Consider the following 25,665-nt stretch of genomic DNA (forward strand, 5'->3'; position numbering starts at 1 on the left):
CCTTGGGGTTTATGAAATGGACATGCAGCAAACACTAGTCTTTTTAACTGGTGCAGACACTAAAACAGGGGTGGGCAATTATTTTGGGTGGAGGGAGGCTTAATAAGTTTTCATGAACTGTCAAGGGCCACATGGGTAGTCTCACCCCTTGACATTTGCCCTGCCCCCGGTCACCATCTTGGGCCCAGAAGTCTCACCCCAAACCCCTTCTCTTTGCCACTGGAAATCCCTCCCTTTGCCCCCTCAGAAATGCTACTTTTGGGAGCGGGGGGTTGCCATCTTAGAACTAGAAAAAAAACAAATCATACATTAAAAATCAAACACCTACTATAACATTATAATTTTATCACAAAAATTATTTTTATCATGATTTGTGCTTGTGTACTGTCTGTAGAAGGGACTGCATAATAACTCAGAAATAAAATTCTTAGTCTTGTATATTGTGGGGGGGGGGTCTTTGGTAGGGTGTGGAAGTAGGGGTGTGTATGTGTGGTGGGGTGTGGGTATGTGTCTTTGGTAGGGTGTGGGAGGTTGTGAGGGGGTGTGGCTGTGTGTTGGGGGCATAGGGTATATGTGGGGGGAGGGTTGTGGGGAACCCCCTACACTCCTCCCATGGCACAGCAGCAGCATGTGGAGGCACTCAAGGTATTCATACCTGGCAGGGCGCAGTTTTAGCTAGTGCTGCATATCATGGTGAGGGGCGCAGCCTCCACCATGCAGTTTGTATCACTGCCACTCCCCGCACTTGCCAAGCATGGGAGAGAAGCTCCAGACACTGGAGCTGGCTGCCTTTCCTGCTCCAAAGGGGAAGGCACCTGGGGCTCCCCTCCTGTGCGGCACAAGTGCAAGTGTTGCACTTGTGCGGCAGGGAGTACTGGCAATACAGACTGCCCAGTGAATGCGGCGCCCCTCACTGTGATGTGCAGCATTGGCCAGAGCTGCACCCTGTCAGGTGTCTGTGCTGGGCACAAGCAACCTTAGCGCTCCCACCTGCCGCTGCTGCCGTTGCCACTGCCTGCCAGATTCCCACCCGCAACCCTCCTCACACTGCCCACCTGAGCCCTGCGCTGCTACCAGACCCTTGGGCACGGGGTCCACACTGCCACCAGCCCCACATTCTGCGCTCCCACCCAGGTGCAGCTCCACCCCTACCCCCACTGCTTCCCTATCTGCTGCCTGGATCCTGCAGGAGACCAGGGAAGTGGGGCAGGTCCTTGGGAGCTGCTGCAGCAGCCGCCGCCACTGCACCACCCAGAAGCTGCGTGCTGGCCAAGCCCTTCTACCCACAAGCATGGGAGCGAAGTACAATAGGGTATGTTTGGGGGTGCAGGTGTGTACACATGGGCGCCTTGCTCCCACCTTTGTGGACAGAAGGGCTTGGTGGGGCACAATTTGTTGCTGGGCGCTGCGAGCCGAATGAAAGTGCTTGGCAGGACATATCTGGCCCGTGGGCTATATTTTGCACGTCCCTGGACTAGAACAATAAGGAAAATGGACAGTCTATTGAATAAGCAGAGATTCAATGAGCTTGGCTTGTTTATCCTCCCAAAATGAAGGCTCAGAGGGAATATGATTGCTATCTAGAAATAACATCAGAAGTAAACACCAGGGATGGCAAAGAACCACATAAGAATGTTGACACCAGAACAAATTAATAAAAAACAGTCAGGAATAAAATTTAGGCTGGAAATTAGAGCTTTTCTAACCCTCAGAGCAGTGAGGCTAGCAAGCTTGGGAAAGGAACCTAACTAGTTTTATTATGGAGCATGAGAAGTTTGCAAACAGGATTTTATTACATAATTGCCTGTAGAAGGAGGGACTGGACTCAGTGACCCAGAAAGACCCTCCCAGTTCCATGTTATTAACTACCAAATCTATCTAAAATACAGTAAAAGCTTTGTTATCCGTATAAATGGGGTAAAGGGGTGCCGGTTATCTAAAAATTCTGGTTATCTGAGAGTTATACGGAAAACAGTGCTATACTTGTAGTGTAAATACTTGATGTGAATGCCGATAGACTCAGCAAAGATTCTGTTGCTGAAGTGAGGATTTGTATTGAGGGATATTGGAAATTCCAGTTAATAGAGTATTCCAGTTAGTAAAATGCCAGTTAACATAGCTTTTACTGTAGTAAAACCAACTGGAGCAACAGCTTCCTGCAGTCTAAACATATATAGCAAACTACTACTTTAACCAGAGAGGTAGATGTGAGCAACTGGAGGTGGAGAAGGTACACACCACTGCTCAGTGCAGAGCAAATAGCTGTAGGGTATATCTGTGATTAGCTATCTAAAAGTCCCCAACTTCAGACACATTTAAGTATATGTACCAACTGAGAAAGTACCTAGCCACAATTGCTCAAAGGGCAAACCACAGCAAATCAGCTCTAGAACCCCATTTGATCTTCATGTGGAAGTTATGTTTCTGCTTGCTCTGGTCCTTGATTAAAATATATGGTCAGGACACAAAAATGTAAGAGGATCCTCTCCCAAAAGAATAACAAAAATAATTAGTCTTCCTTTGATCTGTGGCAACAGTTAGAAATAATTCAGTTCCTTTGTAATGCTTTGAAGAGTTTAGCTATTCTGGCTCTGTTTGTGTAAGTTTCTGGCTCACTGCAGATAGAGTATCTTGTTAAAAAGAATGATGAATATGTTTCAGCTGAGCTTCAATGGAGAAAATTGCTGGAGATAATTGCTTCATATACAGAAGAGCTGCTTGAAATAGAGATAGACCAAGAAAATGTCTGGAAACAAACCTTTTAATTTCAGAAAGGTTATGAAATCTGATGTCAAAACTCATCTGCTCCCTATTTCACAGATATTTAGAGATAGCGAGACATTGTCAAAAAAATTAGAAAGAATATTAAAATGATTAATGCAGCATGCTGCAAGGGTAAACCCAGAACAGTCACTGTGCAAGATGCTCCAGACCCATTCAGCTGTACTTCCTGGACCCTTCAGACCGTATCCACAGGGAATCTAACAGATTCTTCACAGTCAACAATTTGGAAATACATGTGAGGATTCATGAATGAGGGGAAAATAAATGGAGAAGGGTTTACTCAGAAACTCCCTCCTTGGACTTTCCACTGTATCACTCAAATCCAACCTGTTAATAAGATCATCTTTTGCACATTTAGTTTCCTTCCTCCTATCACAGTAAAGTCTCCTAGTTTAGACAGCTTCTACACACAGAAAGTATAACAGGCAGCACTAATGCTCAAGACCCCAGAAAGAGCACCTGTATTGAGCTTTGGTGCTTTAAATAAGCCATCACTGACACCAGGAGATAAGACACAAATACCAGCATATTTCCTGCTACAGAAATAAGAGTTCACTAGGCACCAAAACAGGAAAGCAGAAACAATAGCAGGCCATTTAAGATTAAAGGTACTGAATCAATCCTTCTGGTCAAGGGAAAGTGCCTGGACAGGAGTGGGCATATTTTGCAGATCAATGCATGACTGTGCAGGTGATGTTGCCAGCAGGGCTTTGACTTCTTTGACCACAGGGTGATGTTCCAAGAAGGACTGCTAGGAAGAGATGGGATCCACTTGACAAAGAGAGGGAAAAACATCTTCACAGATAGGCTCATTAACCTAATGAGCACGACTTTAAACTAGGGTTGGTTGGGGATTGAGACCGAAGCCCTGAGGTAAGTGAGGAAGTGGCTGACCTGAAGGAAATGCAACCAGGAGTGGGCAACAGGGGAGGCTGTTGTGTTTTAAAGAAACCTTACTGAGGGCGCAAAAATGATCAATCCCAACGTGCAGGAAGACTAGCAAATATGGCAGAAGACCAGCGTGGCTTAGCAAGGAACGCTTCAGTAAACTAAACAACAAAAAGGAAGCTTATAAGAAGTGAAAACTTGGACAAAAAACTAGGGAGGAGTATAAGAGTATTACTCAGGCATGCAGGGATGAAGTCAGGAAGGCCAAAGTACAATCAGAGTTGCAGCTAGAAAGGGAAGTGAAGGGTAACAAGAAGGGTTTCTACAAGTATGTCAGTAACAAGAGGAGGACCAGAGAAAGTGTCAGTCCCTTACTGAATGGGGGAGGCAACCTAGTGACAGAGGATGTACAAACAGCTGAAATATTCAATGCCTATTCCACGTCAGTCTTCACAGGCAAAGTAAGCTCCCAGACTATTGCACCTGAAAGCACAGTTTGGGGAGGAAGTGACCAGCCAACTGTGGCAAAAGAACAGATTAGGGACTATTTAGAAAAGCTGAACATATACAAGTCCATGGGGCCAGACAGGATACACCAGAGGGTGCTGAGGGGGTTGGCTGATGTGACTGCAGAGCTGCTGGCCATCATCTTTGAAAACTCACGGGGAATGGGAAAGGTCCCAGATGATTGGAAAAAGGCAAACATAGTGCCCATATTTAAGATCCAGGAAACTACACACTGGTCAGTCAGCTTCACCTCAGTCACTGGAAAAATCATGGAGCAGATCCTTAAGGAATCCATTTCTAAGCACTTGGAGAAGGTGATTAGGAACAGTCAACATGGATTCACCAATGGCAAATTAATGCCTGACTAACCTGGTTGCCTTCTATGATGAGATGACTGACTGTGGATGTGGGAACACCAGTATATATGGTGTCCCTTGACTTTAGCAAGGCTTTTGATATCGTCTCCCACAACATTCTTGCAGGCAAGCTAAGGAAGTATGGGTTGGATGAATGAATTGTAAGGTGGACAGAAAACTAGCTGGTCCATCAGACTCAGAGGGTAGTAGTCAATGAAATTCTATGTCTAGATGGCAGCCAGTATCAAGTGGATTTTTTTCAATATCTTCATCAATGACCTGGAAGATGGCATAGAGTGCATCTTCAGCAAGTTTGCAGATGGCACCAAGCTGGGAGATGTAATAAATACGCTGGAGGGTAGGGCTAGGATTCAGAGAGATCTAGACAAATTGGGGGACTGAACCAAAAGAAATCTCATGCGGTTCAATACAGACAAGTGCAAAGTCCTGCACTTCAAACAGAACAATCCCATGCACCAGTATAGGCTGGGAACTGACTGGCTAGGCAGAAGCTCTGGAGAAAAGGACCTGAGGGGTTACAATGGACAAGAACCTGAATAGAAGCCAACAATGTGCCCTTGTTGTGAAGAAGGCTAATAGCATACTGGGCTGTATTGGTAGGAGTGTTGCCAGCAGATTGAGTTAAATGATTATTCCCCATCTAGTCAGCACTGGTGAAGCCGCATCTGGAGTCCTATGTCTGGTTTTGGGCCCCCCACTACAGAAAGAATGTAGACGGGCTGCAGAGTCCAGTGAACAGCAATGAAAACAGTCTTGGGCACATGACTTTTGATGAAAGGTTGAAGGAACTGAGCTTTTTTAGTCTGCAAAAGAGAAGATTTAGGTGAGATTTAATAGCAGCCTTCAATTACCTGAAGCGGGGTTTGAAAGAGGATGGAGCTAGACTGTTCTCAGGTGGTGGCAGATGACAGAACAAGGAGCAACAGTCTCAAGTTGCATCAAGAAGTTTAGGTTACATATTAGGAAAAACTCTCTCACTAGGAAGGTAGTGAAGCACTGGAACAGGTTACCCAGAGCAGTGGAGGAATCTCCATCCCTCAAGGTTTTAAAGACCTGGCTAGACAAAACTTTGACTGGGATGAATACAGATTTTTGGGTCCAATACTGATAGCCAGTTTTTAAGGAAGCATGTTGGCTGATACTGAGCCAATTTCTGATATGCAGCCTGGAAGCTTGAAGAGCAGTGTCCAGCTAGTAAGTCTGTTGCAGTGGAAGGGGCAGGGGAAGGTAGGAGTGTTGGGTGGGGGGTGTCAATAGAGGCCTCTGCAGTGAAGGAGGGAGTGGGGCTGGGGCAGGGACTGTCGAGCCAGGGTGAGGCGAGGTGCAGGATGGAGCCACAGCTTATCCAGTGGGCATGGGGGGAGGGAAGCGGCTCCTGCTGCTATGTGCACCCTGGGAGTGCACAAGGGGCATGTGCCTCTAGATCTGTGAGGTGTAGGGGCAGGTTGCCGCTGCAGGAGGGGGCCGGGGCCAGGCCAGGCTGTGCTCGGGGTGGCAGCACTAGGATGGAGGTTATGGGGGGGCTGCATCCATCCCAAAATTTGCCATAGCCCTGTCCAACCCCTCCTCCCAGTGTTGCCACCACCTGGCCCAGCCTCCCCGCCAGGAAGAGCATGGTGCAGCTCTGACCCTAGCCTGCAGCAGCAGCCTGCCCTTACCCTGTGCAGATCTGGGGGCAAACACCCTCTGTGCCCTCCTGGGCTGTGCGCAGCAGTGGGAGCCGCCCTCTCCCCCCCCACTATACCCCCCTGCATGAGCTGTGGCTCTAACCCGTGCTGTGCCTCAGCTGGGCAACACCTGCTCCAGCCCCTCTCCCTCCCTCGCCGCGGGTGGGGGTGGGGGTGTGGGGGGGACACAATCTGCCCTCCCCACCATGCCCCTTCGCTCTCCCCACCATGCCCCTTCGCTCTCCCTTCTACCACAACAAACTTACCAGCTGGATGCAGCTCTCCAAACTGCTGGGATGTGCTCCTCGCCACTTCCGTGCTGCGCTGCAGCTGCACACATGCACGGGGCAATTATAGGCCAAATTATCAGCCACATCAGGCAAAAAAAGCCGATTTCCAATACAGTCAATTTTCTTTCTATTGTTGCCAATCCAACATCAGATCAATATATTGGTGTACCTCTATTGTGACCACAGAGGCAGAAAGGGATCTTGGAGTCATTATTGACTCCAAGATGAACATGAGCTGCCAATGCCAGACCACAGCCAGCAGAGTCAACCGCACCTTGTCGTGCATCCAAAGATGCATCTCAAGCAGGTCCAGAGAGGTGATACTCCACCTGTATGCGACATTGGTCAGGCCACAATTGGAGTACTGTGTCCAGTTCTGGGCACTGCACTTTAAGGAGGATGTGGCCTACCTTGAGAGGGTTCAGAGGAGGGCCACCCTCTTGGTTGGAGGGCAACAGGGCAGGCCCTGTGAGGAGAGGCTGAGGGACCTGAACCTGTTCAGCCTAAGCAAGTGGAGGCTGAGGGGGCAATTGGTGGCTGCCTAAAAACTCATTAGGGAAGATCAGCAGCAAATATAAAGGGTCCTATTCCCCCCAGCAGCACCTGGAGTGACAAGGAACAATGGCCAGAAGCTGCTGAAGAACAGATTCAGGTTAGAGATTAGGAGGCACTATTTCACCGTTAGGGTGGCTATGATCTGGAACCAACTTCCTAGGGAAGTGGACCTCACTCCTACCTTGGGTAAATTCAGAAAGGAGGTTGGACGAACACCTGTCTGGAGTCATGTGATCCCAGCGTGTGCTCCTGCCAGTGGCGGGGGGTCAGACTAGATGATCTGTTCAGGTCCCTTCTGACCCCAAACTACTACTACTATCTTTTATTAGACCAACTAAATAGTTGGAACTATTATTCTTTGCAAGCTTTCAAGCACAAACACCCTTCTTCAGGCATGGGAAGAGTCTGCTGGTGTTTGTGTGCTCTCCTGGGTGGAACAGACGCACTCAGGAGAGCTCATAAACACCAGCACTCTCCCTATGCCTGAAGAAGGGTGTTTGTGCCTGAAAGCTTATAAAGAACATTTTCCCCAACTATTTAGCTGGTCTAATAAAAGAAACATTTTGGGGCACTTGGAGAGCAGCAAAAAGGCTAGGATGTCTGTTTACTTACAACTTATGCTGCTATAATTTTTTTGTGGCAGCACAAGGACTATACCTATTTGTACTTTAAGTTACCTAGTCATATCACCAGAATAGGATGGATTCTGCTTCCTAGTTTCAACTGAGGTACATCTGTAGGCTCTTAGAACAGCCTTTATCCATTGAAAAGATGGCACCATTTCAGTTATGGATGATAAAATAGAAATTATGAGGTGATTTCAAACCCTCTGGGATAAAAAAGTGGCATACAGATACAGGAACTCCTCACTTATCATCCTGGTTAACGTTTCGTTATTATGTCGCTGACCTATTAGAGAACATATTAATTTAAAGTCATGCAACGTTTGGTTACAACATTGCAGGGAACTGGGAGGGAGCAGAAGGAAGACAGTGAGACCAGGGGGCACCACGAGGGGGCTGTGGCCCTGCCTCTCACTGCTGATTGGTGGCAAGGGATGCCTGTCATATGGCTCCATCCCTCACCACTGATTGGCTGGAGGGCTGCTCGTCATGTGGCAAAGGACCCTCAGGTCCTTTCATCCTCACCACTGCTTGTTGGCAAGGGATGGGGCCACATGACAGGTAGCCCTCGCACCCAATCAGTGGCAAGGGGCTGAGGCAGCAGTCATCTTGCTGGCAGTTCTTCGAGTATGCATCATCTTTTCAGTAAATTTCCGCCCCCCTCCCCCCCCTCAAGTGGATTTCATGGGTATTATCTGATTTCACAAAATCTGTGAAATCATGACTTTGGTAGATCCCTATTTATAATTAAATAAGTTTGTAATAGGAAATGCTAGATAACCTTAATTATCAGTAGCAAATACAATACCATTTAGAATGTTGCGTTATAGTACTAGCAACTAATACAGGAACAAGATAATAGCTTCACATTGAAATCTATGAGCATTTTTCTATAGTCCAAACAACTTTTGCTCTGACTCCAAGAAGAAAACACCGTACCTAGGGCTTTCACAGCAATCTGCCGAGTTAGTGGTGGAGGAATGTTGATGCAAACCAGATCTACATCCTGATGCAGCAAGACATCATCAGTCCGACTTGTGTAGAAGGAAATGTTCATTTCCTCTGCCAGCTGCTTTGCTTCTTCTTCAGTCTTCCCCCAAAGTGCTTCAATGGAGAAACCTTCAGCTCTTAGCAAAGGTACCAGTACTCGGGCAGTGCTGCCAGTCCCAAAAACACCCACTCCAGGTAGCATTTTCATTGTGTTTATTCAGGCATTAGTGTCCACATGCAGACCACAAACAGAAGGTCAAGCTCCTCAGTGCTCCATTTCAACCACAGCTTCTAAAACAAAGGTTAATAACGGACATTAGCAAAGAGTATGTTTCCACATCCAAAGAATGTTACTAAACACCACCCTCTCTACCACTGTAGTGTCTTAACTAGACATTTTCAAATACTCACGATATGAACTAAACATAAGACAGAGCAGTAAAAGCAGAGCATGCTAGAAGATCTATAGATGCCCTTGTGTTTGATGCAAATGTGCATTGCTAGAGGCTATATGTCTTTGAAAATGGCCCTCCATCTTGATTCGGAAGGGAGCCAATTGAGCAAGTTTAGACATTGGTTTTCAGCATCAAAGCAGGCCGCTAGGACCACAAAAAAGTTAACACTTTTTCTGAATAAGACACTTCCCAAATAGTTATCTTGTATAACGTCAGACTGGGTCTCTCTATGATGGTCAAACTAATGGATAATCTCTATTCCTGAGATCTACCTATGGCAAAATACTTCACACCAAAACTGACTTCTGACAATGTTCATTCTTAAACTTTTACATTACCCATGACCATCTCTTAAATTTGCTCCAGTGTCATTGGTAACATGGTATATTAAATTTTAGGTTTATTAGAACATAGAGAATATTTTATTCAATATACTTTCCATAATTTTTTTTTTAAGTATTTATTTGCAAAGACTGCATGACTTTTTTTTTTTTTTTAACAGATTTTTTTATTCACACACTTAATCTGCTGGGGTACAAGTAGTTAAAAAACAGGAGAAACAAGTCGTATACTATTATTGATTAAACATTTATTTTAATTACAAAAATTAATATTACTGATTCACTAAATACATGTGTTTAATAAAATCCAAACTCTTCATCTTCAGTGCTGGAAACAGTTCCATTTTATGAACAGCAACAACCTACTTCTAGGGATCTACCAAATTTGCGATTTTGCCTATGAAATCTGCAGTGGGGGGCGGGGGGGGGGGGGAGAGGAGGAACTTACCAAAATGAAAAGCCATCTCCTCAGAGAAAGACAGCAGCCCTCAGCACACTGCAGCAGTGGGGAAGGGGAAAAGAGAAGCTGCCCACTCAAAGGGCTGTGGGCAAGATGGCTGTTGTCTCTGCCCCTGCCCACTGGTTGGCTGTGAGGGCTGCCACTCATGTGGCCCCACCCCTCCCCACCAATCAGCAGTGAGGGGCAGGGCTGCACGATGGAGAGTCCTGGCAGGCAATTAGTGGCAAGGGATGGGGCCACAACAGGCAGCCCCCACAGCTAATCAACAGTGAGGGGCGGGGCCACTCAGTCAATAAGAGGTGGAGGGAGGCACCATGCTCCGCATGTGAAATGGCTGCTTAGCTTGCATCCTGCCTGTGAAATTGGGGGCAGCCTCTGCATATTAGGTAGGTACCTACCTATTTCATACAAGGTTGCCACATTTTAATTTCTTCACATACACTGTAGCTTAAGTTTTCCATTGCTATATCTTAACAGAATATTAATACATTAACCATAAACAATACATTTGATCACCATTTTTTTCTTTTTTGCCAACTCCTCATGAACTGACATCTGCTTTCTAAGAGGCAATTACTGGCAATGTACCAATCAATGGGTTTACTCTTTAGGGACTTGCCTTCACAGCTAAAAGAAAGAAAAAAGACTTTTCCATCAAGATAACGGTAGATCACTAAATTTACTACTTGGTAAAGCTATTACAGTGCCTTGTCTTCATGATTTTTCTACCTTGGACAGTTTATAGACATTAACTAATCTTAAGTAAAAAAAAAAAAAAAAAAGGGCTTGAAGAAATCACTTCAGCTGTGAATAAGTCCTTTGAACTTTTATCTTGTGGCCCTATTTAAGCAACACAGCTTTTTTTGTACAAGTTGTAAGTGTGACTTTTTTAAAGTCAAAGCAGAAGCAAACCTAGAAACTGATGATCTTCCCAAACTCTCTTTTGTAGCTATATTTTTATTAAATTATGTAAGCATACTGAAAAATACATAAGACTTGCCTAAACGGAACAAATATTTATTGACAGATAGTCTGCAACCTTTACTCACATTGACTAACATCTTATTCCTTACATATTCCCAACAAAAACAATGGGATTGTGTGTAGAAAGTTCTTTTACAGGTTTCCCTCACTTTATGCGGGTTCTGTATGTGCAAATTCACTCTTATGCAATGACTCTTTTTATGCCAAAAATTTGTTATATGAGAGGTAAATTCACTCTTATGCAATCTGTGTGGTAGAGGTCTGCAGTCAGCTGCTTTGTGTGGTGCATCGTGGGAGTGATGCGCACCAAAATATAGTCTCCTTTGTGGATTTCTGCTCCTTGCCCACTGTCTGCAACACCTGTTTCTGTAGTTGCCATCCCCATTATGGTAACATTCACAGTCACCCTGTACTTGTGTGTACTGCCTGCTGTTGGCGAGTACCAAAACTGTCTTGTAAAAGTGGTAGAAATGGGTCTGGGGGTCAGTACAGTTGAGGTCCTGGAACGTATCCCTATTTGTTACATTGTAAAGTGGGCTCCCTTTATGCGAATTTGAGTTATGCGCCATTTTCCAGGAATGCATGTACAGCATAAAGTGAGGGAAACCTGTACATCTCGGGCTGGCAACTTATGGCCCACAGGCCATAACAACCATTGGCTCTGACCCACAAAGTTGGAGGGCTTTGGTGGCATTCTAGTGACAGATGGCTTCAACTGTACCATGGCCACAAGAAGCAGGCTTGGCAATGACAGCAGCTGAGTCGTGTACCAGACTCCCTCAGACCTCAGCAGGTTTATTCCAATCTTCTGCTAAAAGAAAAACCATAAAACAAACTGCTGTCAACTACTGTTCTGTATAGTGTAAGGAAGGCTATCAATTATGCCTCTATTGTCGTTATCTGAATTTCAAGAAACTTCCTTTACAGAAAAATTCTAACTTGAGACCACTTCCTTTGATCCCCATGCTACTGCATTAAACTTAAGAACCTACTCAAATCATGATTTTGCAGAAATCACGAAATTGGGTGGTATCTGCAAAACACCGGGGGGGGGGGGCAGCAGCAGACTTATTAAAAATAAAATGCTGGCTTCCCAGTGGGAGCCAGCAGTCCTCCCAGCCACACAGCCTGCCAAGGGGTAAGGGAAGAGGGGGCCTGCTGGCATGAAGGGGAGCAGGCAAGATGGCTGCTGCCCCCACCCTTTGCTGCTGATGGGCTGAGCGGGCTGCCTGTCATGTGGCTTGCTCCTCTCCACCACTTGATGGCAAGGGACATGGCTGCATGACAGGCAGCCTTTCCACTAACCAGCGGTAGGGGGGGCCAATGGGGCATTGCAGCCAGAAGCATGTCCCATTGTGATAAGCCTGTGAAAATGGTGGCCAGCCCTGTGATCTGCCCAGGAAATCAGTTGCCTGCCTTCAAGTTGAGTAGGCCCCTAATTATACTTATTACTACATCAAATCCATTTTAGTTCACCTGTCTGTTATTGTGATTTCTTTTCAATATAGATTTACTAATTTACAACATTCTTGGCTTTCGAAGTTAAGATAAGTGTGTATTTGTGTTTCTCTTATCAATACAATTCATTACAGCCAGCTTCTCTCTTTACAGTTTGTTTAGAAATCTTTCCTTTTTTAAACAAAAACAAAAAAGCAAACAACATGTCTCTCCTTTTACTGTTAAGCTAGGGAGACAAAGACTCAGAAGTCAAAGAGGAAGCCTTCTATATCATCTCTGTAATTGACTCTACAGGAGCCAATGGAAAACTGTTCCCAAGTCACAAAAAGAAATATGGTTTCTCTCATTTTACAAAATTATCCCAGTGTCCACTTAACTAAGTTCCTAAAGGTTATTTGGCTTTATAAAAAGGAATATTTAAGTTCACTTTTCAATTTTCAAAGAGCAAAAGAGATCTTACTTCTAGGAAGAAAACAGAGGTTTTCAAAAACATTATTGCCAGAGCTTAACAATACCAACAGGTCAAACAGCAATATTATATTGTGGTCTTGGGGAAAAAAATGAACAAACTATTCTATCACCAACAAAAAAAACAGTCTTTTTGGTAAGAGATTGAGTAAAGCACCACTTACAATATATGGTACAGACCTTCCCTCCTAAAAAAAAAAATAAATTATGCTGTAAGTTACAATATATTTAGGAAAGTAAAAGAAAGGTATTGTAGTTTTATGAAGTATGATAACATGTAAATGAGTCAATCCATTAAGACGTCAAAGTTCTTGTATGTTATTATTTCATAGATTTCATAGACATTTGGGCTGGAAGGGACCTCAGAAGATCAGGAAGTCAGCTGGGGTCATAGGATCCCAGCAAGATAAGCATCCAATTTGCTCTTGAAGGTGTTCAATGTAGGTGCTTGAACCACCTCCGATGGCAGGCTGTTCCAGCCCTTGGGGGCTCGGACAGTAAAGAAATTCTTCCTTATGTCCAGCCTGAAACGGTCTTGCAGTAGTTTGTGACTGTTCAACCTCGTCATCCCTTGGGGCACTGTGGTGAACAAACGTTCCCCCAGATCCTGGTGGTCACCCCGATAAACTTATAGGTGGCCATCAGATCACCCCTGAGCCTGCGCTTTTCCAGGCTAAAGAGCCCCATGGCTCTCAGCCTGTCGTCGTAAGGTCTGTTTTCCTGACCTCTGATCATGCCCGTGGCTCTTCTCTGGACTCTCTCAAGCTTCTCCACATCCTTTTTGAACTGTGGAGCCCAAAACTGGACGCAGTAATCCAGCTGTGGCCTCACCAAGGCCGAGTACAAGGGGAGAATGATGTCCTGGGATTTGCTTAAGAAGCATCTATGGATGCAAGCCAGCATTCTGATCGCTCTACTAGCCGCAGCATCACATTGCAGGCTCATGTTCATCTTGTGGTCAATGATGACCCCCAAGTCTCTTTTTTCTGTAGTGCTAGCCAGCGTAGCACTGCCGAGCCTATAAGGATGCTGCAGGTTTTTCCTCCCAAGGTGGAGAACCTTGCATTTTTCAGTGTTAAACACCAACAGGTTCTCATCCGCCCATTTGCTGAGCCTGTCCAGGTCAGCCTGGATCATCCTCCTGTCTTCAGGTGTGGATGCTTTACCTCAGAGTTTGGTGTCATCAGCGAACTTGGCCAGTCCACTCCTGACTCCAATGTCCACATCATTAATGAAGATGTTGAACAATATGGGTCCAAGGACAGAGCCTTGGAGGACCCCACTGGTCGCAGGACACCATGATGAGTGACTTCCATCAATTACTACCCTCTGGGTCCGACCACGGAGCCAATTTCCCAGCCAGCGGATCGTGGTGGATCCAAGGCCACAATTGGCCAGTTTCACCACGAGGTGATCATGGGATACCAGATCAAAAGCTTTTTTGAAGTCAAGATATATGACATAAATCTCTTCTTCCTTGTCCAGGTGATAGGTCACCTGGTCTTAAAAGGAAATGAGATTGGTCATTATGCAACACTTAAGCTCTTCAGGGTAGGAACTGGGTAGCTATACAAGATTACATATCAGAGGTGGGTAATTATTTCAGCTGGTGGGCTGCTTAATGACTTCTGAGCTGTCAAAGGCTGCAAAGGTAGCCCAGACCCTTGACAGGTGCCCTGATCCCTGATTGCCATCTTGGGATCAGAAGTCCCACCCCTAACCCCTGACCCTTTGCCACCAGACATCTCCCTGCCCCTGGAAATCCCCGTGCCACTGGACATCCCCCTGCCTCCTTTTGGTGGGGCAGGGGAAGGAGAGTTGCCATCTTGGAACTGGAAAAAAAACAAGTCATATACTAAAAATCATACATCTACTATAACATTTTAAAGTCTTATTTCAAAAAATGTATGTGTCCTGATTTACGTGCGTTTGCATAGTGCACGGGTTTTCAACCTTTTTTTTAGCCTAAGAACCCCTGGTGTCTGGATGCCGAGTAGGGAAGGGGGAGTGGAGGGAGGTGGTAGTAGGCGGCCAGAGGCCGAGCAGGGGGTGGGGGGTAGCATGCAGCTAGACACAGAGAGGGGAGGCGGGGACAGTGCTGCTGACTCCCAGGAGCAGGATGGAGAAAGCCCACCAGGCTGGTGTGGTGACAGCAGTCGCCGCATGTGAGCTTCCCCACCCCGCAGAGGGGCGCTGGTGCCCTAGCCCTGCCCCTGGAGGCGTCATTGCTCTGTCCCCATCCTCCCATGTGTACCCCTAGGACTGGTCCAAGTACCCCCGGTTGACAACCCCTAGTACAGTGTATAGAGGTGATTGCGTATTACCTCAAAATAAAATCTTACTCTTACACATTGTGTGAAGGCAGATAGATGTGGGGGTGTGTGCAGGATTTGTGGAGGAGAGTGTAGGAGTGCATGTGGTTAGGTGGGGTGTGTGGGTTGGTGTGGGGCCCCCCTCCGTGGTGCCTAGCCTTTCTCTGGTGGCACAAGCAGCAAACCCTCAGGGCATTCCTGGCCCACTCCAGGTAGAGCCCCCCAGTGGTGCACAGCTCCAGATGAATCCAGGGAGCTGAATGTGGCAGCACAGAGCTAGCCCGGCCCAGCCAGATGGCACAGGGTTCCCAGCTGCAATGCTAGAACCCGCACGTAGCAGCATGAAGCCAGCCTGGCCCGGTGGCACGCAGTTCCCAGCTGCAATGCTGTGACCTGCACATGGCAGCATGGAGCCAGCCCAGCCTGAGTCAATGGCACATAACTCCCAGCATTGGGCTGGGCCAGTTCTGTGCCTCCATGTGGGGCCCATGGCACTGCAGTGGGGAGTTGCACATGGAGGCACAGAGCCTGCCAGGCTCAGCCCGATGGTGCACGGTTCCCCTCAATATGCACATGGTGGCATGGAGCCAGCCTGGCCCGGCAGTGCTTGCTTCCCAGCTGGAGTGCCAAGAGCTGTGGGGAGTCCCACGTCATCAGGCTAAGCCAGTTCCATGCCTCTGTGTGGGGCTCCTAGCATCAGCCTGATGGTGTTTGGCTTCTGCCAAGAGTCCCACAAGCTGCATGGAGCAGGGCAATCACCTGCATTCCCCCACCGCCCCAACTTTCTCCCCACAGGAGTCCCTGGGGCCCTTCTTCCCTGAAGCTCTGCTCTCAGATGGAGAGAGGGCTGGGGAACAGCCACAAGGTTGCCAGGCAGAAGCTTCTGTAGAGCAGGGCAGGGCAGGCTGGGGCTGGCTGCTTCACAGCCAGAGCCTGAGGTGATGCTGCAGCTGATACCCCCCATAAGATTTCAGACAGGCAGCCACAGGCTGGTAATAATTTTCTTTCTACCTGGCCGCAGGGCCCCTCTAAAAGGGGTGGGCCAGGTTCTGCTCACGGGCCAGATTTTGCCCGTTTATATATTGTCAAGTATGACTGGCTCAGTTCTGACTGGAGTCTCGGGGTATGTCCATTATGAAAAGGTAAAATATAATTCAGAGCAATAGCACAGTAATCCCAGCACCAAATAAACTGTTTGTTAGATTTATATAAATGTCTATGAAGACTATGAAAAGTCACCTTGTTCTTGCAGGAGCATATTTATTTGCTTTTTTCCGTAAAGAAGCAAGGCTTACTTGCAATTTCATTCAAGAGTTGACAGATATCCAGTATTAAACATATGCCTGCCAGAAGAGCCTGGCGACAAAGGCCTTTCAAGGATGTTTATAAAGATTTCTTTTTATTGATAGGAAACACTGTCCATTTCATGATTCCTTACGGTTAACTTTTGTAGGTCAAAAATGCCTTGTATCCAGTTGGTAGTTAAATAATGGGAATGTAACTGTGTTCCTATGTTTGCCAGGGCTGTGGTTTGAAGGAGAGAAGTAGTGTGGGGTAGAAAGAACATCACAACCTTTGATGATTAAGTAGTGAAAGAGCAAAAACTAACAGAGCTTGTTACAAAGATCTAGGAAGGCTTATATTACTTGAAACTTAAGATGCAACCCCAATCTATGCTTTTTAAATAAAACTGATTTTTGCCAATGGATGCCACAGCGCCGTAGCACTTTGTGTAGACGTGCCTGCTATTCATCCCTTCAGTTCTGATTTTTCTATTTGTCATCCTGACTACCCTTAAAAATCACATTATGATTTCTAAAGTAAACTGATGAGAAGTTATGCTAGATTTTTGCATCAGCAAACAAGCAGGAAGCAGAGAAGCCTACGGTCAGGAACCATTCCCTAACCAGATTAATTTTGGGGATGGTAGTGTCAGGTATAGTATTTTCTCTGAAGCTAACTTATTGAGATATTTTCTGGTTTCTGTTTACACCTAATATTAAGCTATGGTCAGTGTTATCCATTTTATGTTTATATGAACTACAATATTTACTATGCTTTTCGTAATGTTAGAGAGTAATTGGAAATAGTTACGTAATTGCTAACCCATATGCCAGGAATGTCCCCAGGGTAGACTTCTCTCTGATTCACACTTTAGAGAAAATCCTAATCTCTGAAAAATGCACCTGAAGTTACTTTAAACATTGACAATGTATACTTGGATCGAGGCACCATCCTAAACAATTGCTTACAGTTTATAGGGAAAGCCCTTAGCAAAAGGAATGCATTCTCAGGAGACAAATACATGGAAACAACCTCTGCATGTGATTCTTTCCATGTATTTGTCTCCTGAGAATGCATTCCTTTTGCTAAAGGCTTTCCCTATAAACTGTAAGCAATTGTTTAGGATGGTGCCTCGATCCAAGTATACATTGTCAATGTTTAAAGTAACTTCAGGTGCATTTTTCAGAGATTAGGATTTTCTCTAAAGTGTGAATCAGAGAGAAGTCTACCCTGGGGACATTCCTGGCATATGGGTTAGCAATTACGTAACTATTTCCAATTACTCTCTAACATTACGAAAAGCATAGTAAATATTGTAGTTCATATAAACATAAAATGGATAACACTGACCATAGCTTAATATTAGGTGTAAACAGAAACCAGAAAATATCTCAATAAGTTAGATTCAGAGAAAATACTATACCTAACACTACCATCCCCAAAATTAATCTGGTTAGGGAATGGTTGCATTTTTCACCCCTGTATAATTGTGAACCAAGAAAATTCAATTAGGGATCAATATTTATGAAAGGATGCAAATATTTCTATAGGTTTTGACTATCACTATAAAATTAGGAATATCACCTGGCCACCCCTGAAGAGAGAAGAGTCTTCTCCATAATGTACACATGCTTCCTGACGATTGAATAGAAAAACGTAGGTGGGTAGATAACATTATGGTTCTGAAAAAGTGCCATTTGAGGCAAATATGGTCTAGAGAGTCCTAGCCTTGAGATTATCTATACCCTGGAACTATAAACTTGAACAACCAGCATTGCAAGCTGAAAAGAGGCTTGTGGGAAACTAGCAACAGAAAGGGAGACAGTCCCATTGGTCAAGTTATATGCTGTGTTTTACTAAGGAATGCAGGGTGAGAGCTAACTATTTTTTCTGGTTATTTTTCATGTATTCTGTCTCGACATCCTACAGCTGCTCATTTAGGCGATTTACACTGTCTGTGTAAATAAAGCCCTTTTTCTATTTTATCTTACTGATTGCTGGTTGTAAAGGTAGTTTTCAAAACAAATTATAGTTGCTTCTTTTGCAGAAGAGGGGATCTTTAATTTTATACAAACCATAGGGTTGTGTCTCAAACTGGCAAAACTTCCTCTGCTGGAACTGCAAGACCTGGAATGGGCGAGTAGAACTAAGACTTGCAAGGATGTAAAGTTATCCTGGGGCAAATCCTAGTCCAGGGGTGGGCAAAACGCAGCCCAGGGGCCAGATGCAGCCCTTCAGGCCAATCTATCCAGCCTGTGGGGCCCCTAGAAATTTAGAAAATTAGTATTAATCTGCCCTGGGCTGCCCCTCATGCAGCCCTCGGTGGCTTGCTGAAACTCAGTAAGCAGCCCTTTGCCCAAAATAATTGCCCACCCCTGTCCTAGTCTGTCCCCAGTGGACAAGCCATAGAACAGTAAAGAGAGGCTTGGTGGCATAGGCTGTTTCTTACAAGGAGTTTGTGAAAAGCAGGGTCTGAAGAGCTGGCATGTACTCTTCATTGTATTGCAGTTACTATATCCATCTATTCTTCAAGTTGTAACTCATTCCAAATAATAAACTACCTTTAATTTAATAAGATACTGGCATTCCCTATGAACCAAAATTTGACCAACCTGCTTAAATACAGGAGAGAATCATTTTCACGTTTGCCAAAGTATTCACTATTTAAACAGTGGCTTAAGGCTATGCCCAGGTGAGGATTATGATGGCAATTTGTCTATTCTGCAAGACATGCACAATAATTTGCATAAAATAGAACAGATTATTTGCCCTTCTCCTTAGGAGAAATGCAGCCTATATAGATTACAGGCCCCAACTTTCCTCATACCTAGGGACAAGATTTCAGATAAAAGTTGATAAGTGGAAACTCAGAGGGGAAAAATGAAGAAATAAAGCAAATACAATCTTTAGCATTTTTAAACTATCTGCGAACTTTATTAATGACACATGAGGCCAAACAAACAGGACTTGTTCATACATGTTCACTGAGAATGCAATTATGCTGTAGTCTCAGACCATGGGGGATAAACCAATAGCATTATCTCACTGCTTGATTTATAAAACTTTTTTGATTAAATGACTATATGGTAGCATATCTAACACTACTCTGAACTATACAATAGATACCCCAAAGCTTTATTCAAGTTGTTTTCTCCACAGGCTGTTGTAAAGGCTGATTAACTTGTAAGCACCAAATTATATGCTTCCACCCTGCTAGGGGGCATGGCATTGCTGGGGACATACAGTTCTATAAATTAAACTTTTAGTCTCCAAATACTCTCATTATGCCTCATGTTCAAGGATCTGGGTTTTCAGTTTCCCATGGGAAAACACAGTAAACCGTGGATTTCCCCCTTTACTCGAGTAAAATGTGGATTTCTCATTTTAGCAGAGAAACCCATGGATTTTGTAGTTTTGCAGTGAACCCTCTGTAGGCTGGCACTGTTCCAGCCTGTAGGGGGCTGGGAAGGAGCTGGAGCAGGGCAGTCAGGCAGTGGGTGCCATATAGCCCCAGGCAGCCTGGATAGCAGCTCCAGCAAGTAAATCAGGGAGGGGATTGAAGCCCCCATAGGGAGAGAGTAGGACAAAGCTGGGGCTGCTGCACAGTGTGTGGGTCTTGGGGCCCAGGGCCATAATGTGCAGCCTCAGAGCCCTGGCAAGGAGCAGGATGAGGCCACAGGTGGCTTATATAGGGGCAGGAATGGGTCTGGCTCCCCACCACAGCATGCGCTCCTGGGGAACAGGGGGGACCCATGCCCCACAGATCTGTGTGGGGGGTGTGGGCGTGCTGCAGACTTGTGCTCCTCACCCTGCTGCCCTCCCCCGGGGCCTCCATAGCGCAGCGTGTGCGACCTGGCATGGCGAGGCACAGGCGGGGGCCGTGTAGGAAAGCTGCTTGCCCCTATGAGCTCCGTGCTGTCCTGGTGACACTTCCCCAGCACGCGTGCGCAGCACGGGCAGTGGTGCAGGGTTGTGCCCTCTCACTGCTGCCTGCGTGCGCTGGGGAAGGGTCACCAGTGCAGAGCAGAGCTCACAGGGGCACGCAGCTTTCCTGTGTGGCACCACTGTGCCCTGCTGCACCAGGTCACACGCTGTGCTGCAGAGGCCCCAGGGGACAGCATCAGGGCAGGGAGCACAAGCCCGCAGCATGCACCTGTCCCCAGCACAGATCTAGGGTAGGACAGCATGGGTCCCTCCTACTCCCTGGGAGCTGCAGCTGGGAGCTGGCCCTGCCCCCACCTGAACCCACAGCAGAGGGGTGCCAGCTCCGGGCTCCTTCTGTAGCAACTGCCTTCTGCTGGGGACAGGGGGCTGCAGACCTGGGTCCCTGGCCCTGTAGCCCTGGCAGCTGGGGGCCCCCTCCGACAGCGCTGGGGGGGGCAGGGGCTGTGCGTGAGGGACAAAGGACACAAGCAGGGCCAGGCAGCTGCTGGGGGGGAAGGAGGGCACCAGTAGGGCTGTGAGGCTGTTCTGGGGGGCCAGGTGGGACTGTGAGGGGCCTTTAATTTTAATTACAGATTTTGGGATTATCAGAGAATTTGTGATTTATTTTTTTTTATTAGAGAATCTGCAATTTTTTTTTTTTAAATCCGAGAAAACCAGAATCCCTGCGGCCTGCCCAGAGACCAATGCCACACCTGCCAAGTCTTAAAAACGGTAGCTGCTTCTTGAATTTAAGCCAAAAGAGACACGTCAGCATCTCCTGAGAAAGATAGTTGGCATATAATCAAAGACAGCTACAGCCTCAAAAAAAATTAAATTTACACATTACTGATCATCCTGTTTTCAAAGCCAAGTTTTATCTGCAGTATTCTACTTAGTGATGAAATAGCTCAAAAATACTCCAAGGGAGGAACATCAATGGATTTTGTATCCTTTAACATGACACCAGACAGTAACTGAGATTACTTTTTTAAACAACAGCCCCAACTCCCATTCCTAACGAAAGTATGATCAAAACAATTCTTTACAGAAATGTATGGCAAAGCAAACGCATGTAATTACAAAAGGAAAAAACATGTTCCAGTCTTGATTCTGATTCCCTTCACCATATAATGACAACCCATTCACCTCCACTGACCCTTCATAAAGGGTCACATGATGGAGCTGTTTACTCCCAAAACTCAGCACCAACAGGCTGCCAGTCAGCACTGGCTGGGCAGGTGTGGACAGGCCCCCAGATCACAGCATCTGTCTGCCAGGGACTAGGCTGGTTTCTAACCCTCTGAAGTCAGACTTGGAGAAATAACACTATCCAGAACTTCCTTGAGGTTTTTGCCCTTAGACCTTAAGGCACTTTGCAAAATAAGAGCTGGCTGAAAAGCAGAGTTTCCCATTTAATGGGGAAACTTCATTTCCACCTGCTTTTCAAAGACATTTTCCACCTATGAAATACGAACAGGTCTGCTGCAACAGTGGGGCTTGTGGAGGAAATACTTGGTGATGGGTTCCTTGAATTTCTCTGGAATAAGAAGTCTTTGTTTAACAAGCTTTGTTAAAGCATCCTGCCACCATTTTCAAGTGCAGGACACTGAATACAAGTTGCATGACTTGTATTCAGTGTCCTGCACTTGAAAAAAGTTGGCACTTTATAATGAGAGTGGCTCTTGGAGCTGCTCTAATTAAAGCACCTCCACCCTAACCCTGGAGCACATGTAAAGATGCCCTCAGGGACCAACCCCATTGAAACCTAAGGATGGAGGAAACCTGATTAAGAAAAGGTGAACCATCAATGCCGGCTGGAAGGAGCATTTTGAAGACCTTCTCAGTCAAGACTGTTGATGAGAATTTTCTCAACTCCATCCCACAACACCCAGTCAGGGACGATCCTGGAAACCGTGCAACCTTCACAAGGTAAGGAAAACCATCAAGCAAATTAAGAACACCAAGGCATCTGGAGCAGATGGATCCTTGCCAAAATCTTCAAACAGAGAGGACAAGGAGTTCATATCACAGCTCCAAGCCCTCACCTTAAGGATCTGGAATGATGAGGAAATCCCAGACAACCTCAGGGATGCCATGGTTGTGACTCTTCAAGAAACGAGACCGGTCTAACTGCAGAAAAGACAGAGGGATCACCTTGCTGTCCACCACAAGAAAGACCACTGCAAGAACCCTCCTGAACTGTCTCCTTCCACTTTTTGAAGAGCTCCTCCCAGAAGCTCAGTGTAGGTTAGGACATCAGGAGGCACAAGTGATACAATTTTCGCTGGTCACCAGCTGCAGGAAGAGCGCTGTGAACAACAAGCTTCTCTACATGGCCTTCTTTGACCTCATGAAAGCCTTCCACCATGTCAACTGAGAAGCGCTGTGAAGGATCCTTCTGAAGTATGGATGCTCACCAAAATTTGTTATCATTCTTTGCCTGCTCCATGGTAAGTGGTGGTTTTTAGTAATGCAAGTGGTGGTTCTCAATAATGGATCTATCACAGATCCCTTTAAGGGCAAGACTGGAGTTAAGAAAGGCTGCATCATCTCTCCAACACTCTTCTTGATATTCCTTACTGTGATGCTACACCAACAAGCTTCCAGTTGGAGTGATGCTAAATTACTGAATGGATGGTAAACTGTTTAAATCTCAGCTGACTTTGAGCCAAAACCAAGACTACCCCCAACTTCAATCATCGAGCTCCAGTACACTGATGATGTTGTATTGTGTGCTCACACAGAAGCAGATCTTTAAGCAATCATTGACATCTTTACTGAGGCATACAAGAAAATGGGACTGATACTTAACATTGAGAAGACTAACATCCTCTATCAACAAGATCTTAATGAGCAGTCCCCAACTCCGCTAATTCAGATTTACAGTGGGACTCTGGAGAATGGTGAGTATTTCCCATACCTCAGAGGCTCTCTCTCACAGAAAGCCGATATCGATGAAGAAATCCAACATCTCCTTGCATGTTCAAATGCAGCCTTCTAATGCCTGAAGAAACCAGTGTTCAAAGATTTCACATCAGATTCAAAAGTAAGCTCATGGTTTATCAAGCAGTTGGGATCCGTACCTTACTGTATGGAGCTCAGATGTGGACTATGTGGACACGAGAGACCTCATCTCACTGGAAAAGTACTATCAATACTGCATGTGGAAGATCCTCTGACTCCAGTGGGGAGACAGGCGTACCAACCACAAGCATCAAGGTAATGATCATCCAACCTCAACTTTGCTGGGCCAGTCACTTCGTCTGGATGTCCGACTCCAAACTCCCAAAATAAGTTTTATTCTCTAAGCTCAGTCAAGGCATAAACTGAAGAGGGGGGCAGAGAAAATGCTTCAAGGATGTCCTCAAGGATAACTTGAAAAAATGCCACATTGACATCATCTGATGGGAGACTATCGCCCAGGGCTGCTCCAAATGGCGGAAGAGTCTGCTGCAAAGATTTTAGTACTTTAAAACTTCATGACAACAGGAGACAGACAAGTAGAAATGGCAGAAACAGGGCATCATGGACTGAATCAAGAATCCAGAGCCACCCACCCTGCACAAAAACATGTGCCCAAGTTGCAGTAAAACCTATTGATCCCAGATTGGCAATCTGGCTCAAAATGGCCCAGGACTGGTCATTTTCAGACCCACAGATAAGGCAATCATGGAAGACTATCATTGTCAACTGAGAGGGACTGCCAATGATGGCACCTTGGTTGGAGAAAGGCTAGAGGTCCATCACCCTGACAGACAGAAACATGCCCTTGCTGAGGCACTAGGCAGTCAGCAGCAGTTTTTATTTGTTGCTCTATTGCAGAAGCTATAACCTTCTAGACACTGACTGTCTGGACTCAGTCTGGCCTTTGGATTCTGTCTCAATGGTCTAAAGGGAGGGATGACAGGTCTTGGGCAGCGTTCACTCCCCCATACTTTTGCCTAGATGTATGCATCAAAAGTCTTTGTGTAATCACCTGACTATACCTTTTATGCATACACTGTGATCCAGAGGATTTATGCCTACTATCAATGGTTGCCTAATGATGCCTCATCTTTAAGCAAGTTTACAGCACTTCTTTCAATCCAAAGCAACACCCTTAAAAAGCACAGATGCCAACTATATGGAGAGGGTCAGATTTTAGCCTGCATTTTGCCAAAATCAGATAGAAAAACATGTGAGACAAACTCTGCACAGGACTTCACCTGCTGAAAAAAAGAGCTTGAGTTGGTTTGCTATACAAAAGCCAATAGTCCACAAAGCTTTAAACTTAAATCACCATTTCTGGCCTCAGGGCCCCTCCCTGCCTCCCCCACCACTTCAGGCCAGGGCTGGGGCCTGGGCCGTTCCCTGCCCCCACCACTTTGGGTTGGGGCTGCTCTCCCCCTCCCCTCCAGCCCCTCAGTTCCCACTGTCATGGCGGTGCTCCGTTGTCTGTCCCCATCCATGTACGGCACTCTGATTGGCTGCTGAGACAGCCAATCAGAGTGCAAATAAAGCATGACAGACAGAAAGACAGATACTTTTATAATATTAGAATTGACACAGTGAGTTTAAGGCAGTGATTATCAACCTTTTTTGTACCAGGACCCATTGGTAAACATTTGTTTACAAATTTGGGAACAACATTTGTTCCCAGTCCCAACCCTGTAAATAGTACATGTAGAAGACAGCCCCCTGGTCTTGCCAGTTTCCCTCACTCCCAACCCACAGACTCTGCCCCCTGGATACCCCTCACTCCTGACCTACCTACTGCCCCCCATATCCCCAGCCCCCCTGTGTATGGGGCAGAGGGTAGGGTTATGGCATGTGCCCCCCCTCCCCCCGATTTGTATACCCACAGTGGGCATGGGGCTGGCTGGACATGGGCAGGAGCCACCTCTGCAGCCCAGTGGGTGGGACTCTATTATGCAAACGGCATAAATACCAGGTTCATATTAGGTAAATAACATGGAAACAGACTTTTACCTATTGCCTTAATCTTATTTTCTTGAGTTTTGCATTGCCTCTAGAAGCTCCATTTTGCATTGCTCTGTAGACTGACATAAGTGCTCAACTTTTGTATGCTGTATATGTGAGAGAGTGTCTATGGGAAAGGAAGACATCAGTTGGTGACTGGCTGAAGAATGCACACAGATAAAAGATCAAAACAAGAATCATCTGCTCCAGAACAGCGAGAGAACAAAATCAATTGACCTTCAAGGAAGAACAGTGATAACACAGCAAAAGCCCAGATGACAGGGTGAATTGACAAGGCTATAAAAAGATGGGGCAAGTCGTATCAATTTTGGGTCTTGT

At 45.9% G+C, this 25,665-nt stretch overlaps 1 protein-coding gene across 2 annotated transcripts in view; it reads right to left on the minus strand.

The window, feature by feature from the left end:
* Window positions 1-25,665, minus strand: part of GFOD2 (Gfo/Idh/MocA-like oxidoreductase domain containing 2) — an 80,668-nt gene that overhangs the window by 22,202 nt on the left and 32,801 nt on the right. For both annotated transcript variants that reach the window (XM_090063421.1, XM_090063420.1), the window contains one exon: window positions 8,631-8,972. In XM_090063421.1, the coding sequence (XP_089919547.1) occupies window positions 8,631-8,889 (259 nt within the window). In that variant the 5' untranslated portion in view covers window positions 8,890-8,972. The remainder of the gene's footprint in view (window positions 1-8,630; window positions 8,973-25,665) is intronic.

This window comes from Crocodylus siamensis, chromosome 9 (genome assembly GCF_052110815.1).
Source record: "Crocodylus siamensis isolate JL-2025a chromosome 9, ASM5211081v1, whole genome shotgun sequence".
Classification (NCBI taxonomy): domain Eukaryota; kingdom Metazoa; phylum Chordata; order Crocodylia; family Crocodylidae; genus Crocodylus; species Crocodylus siamensis.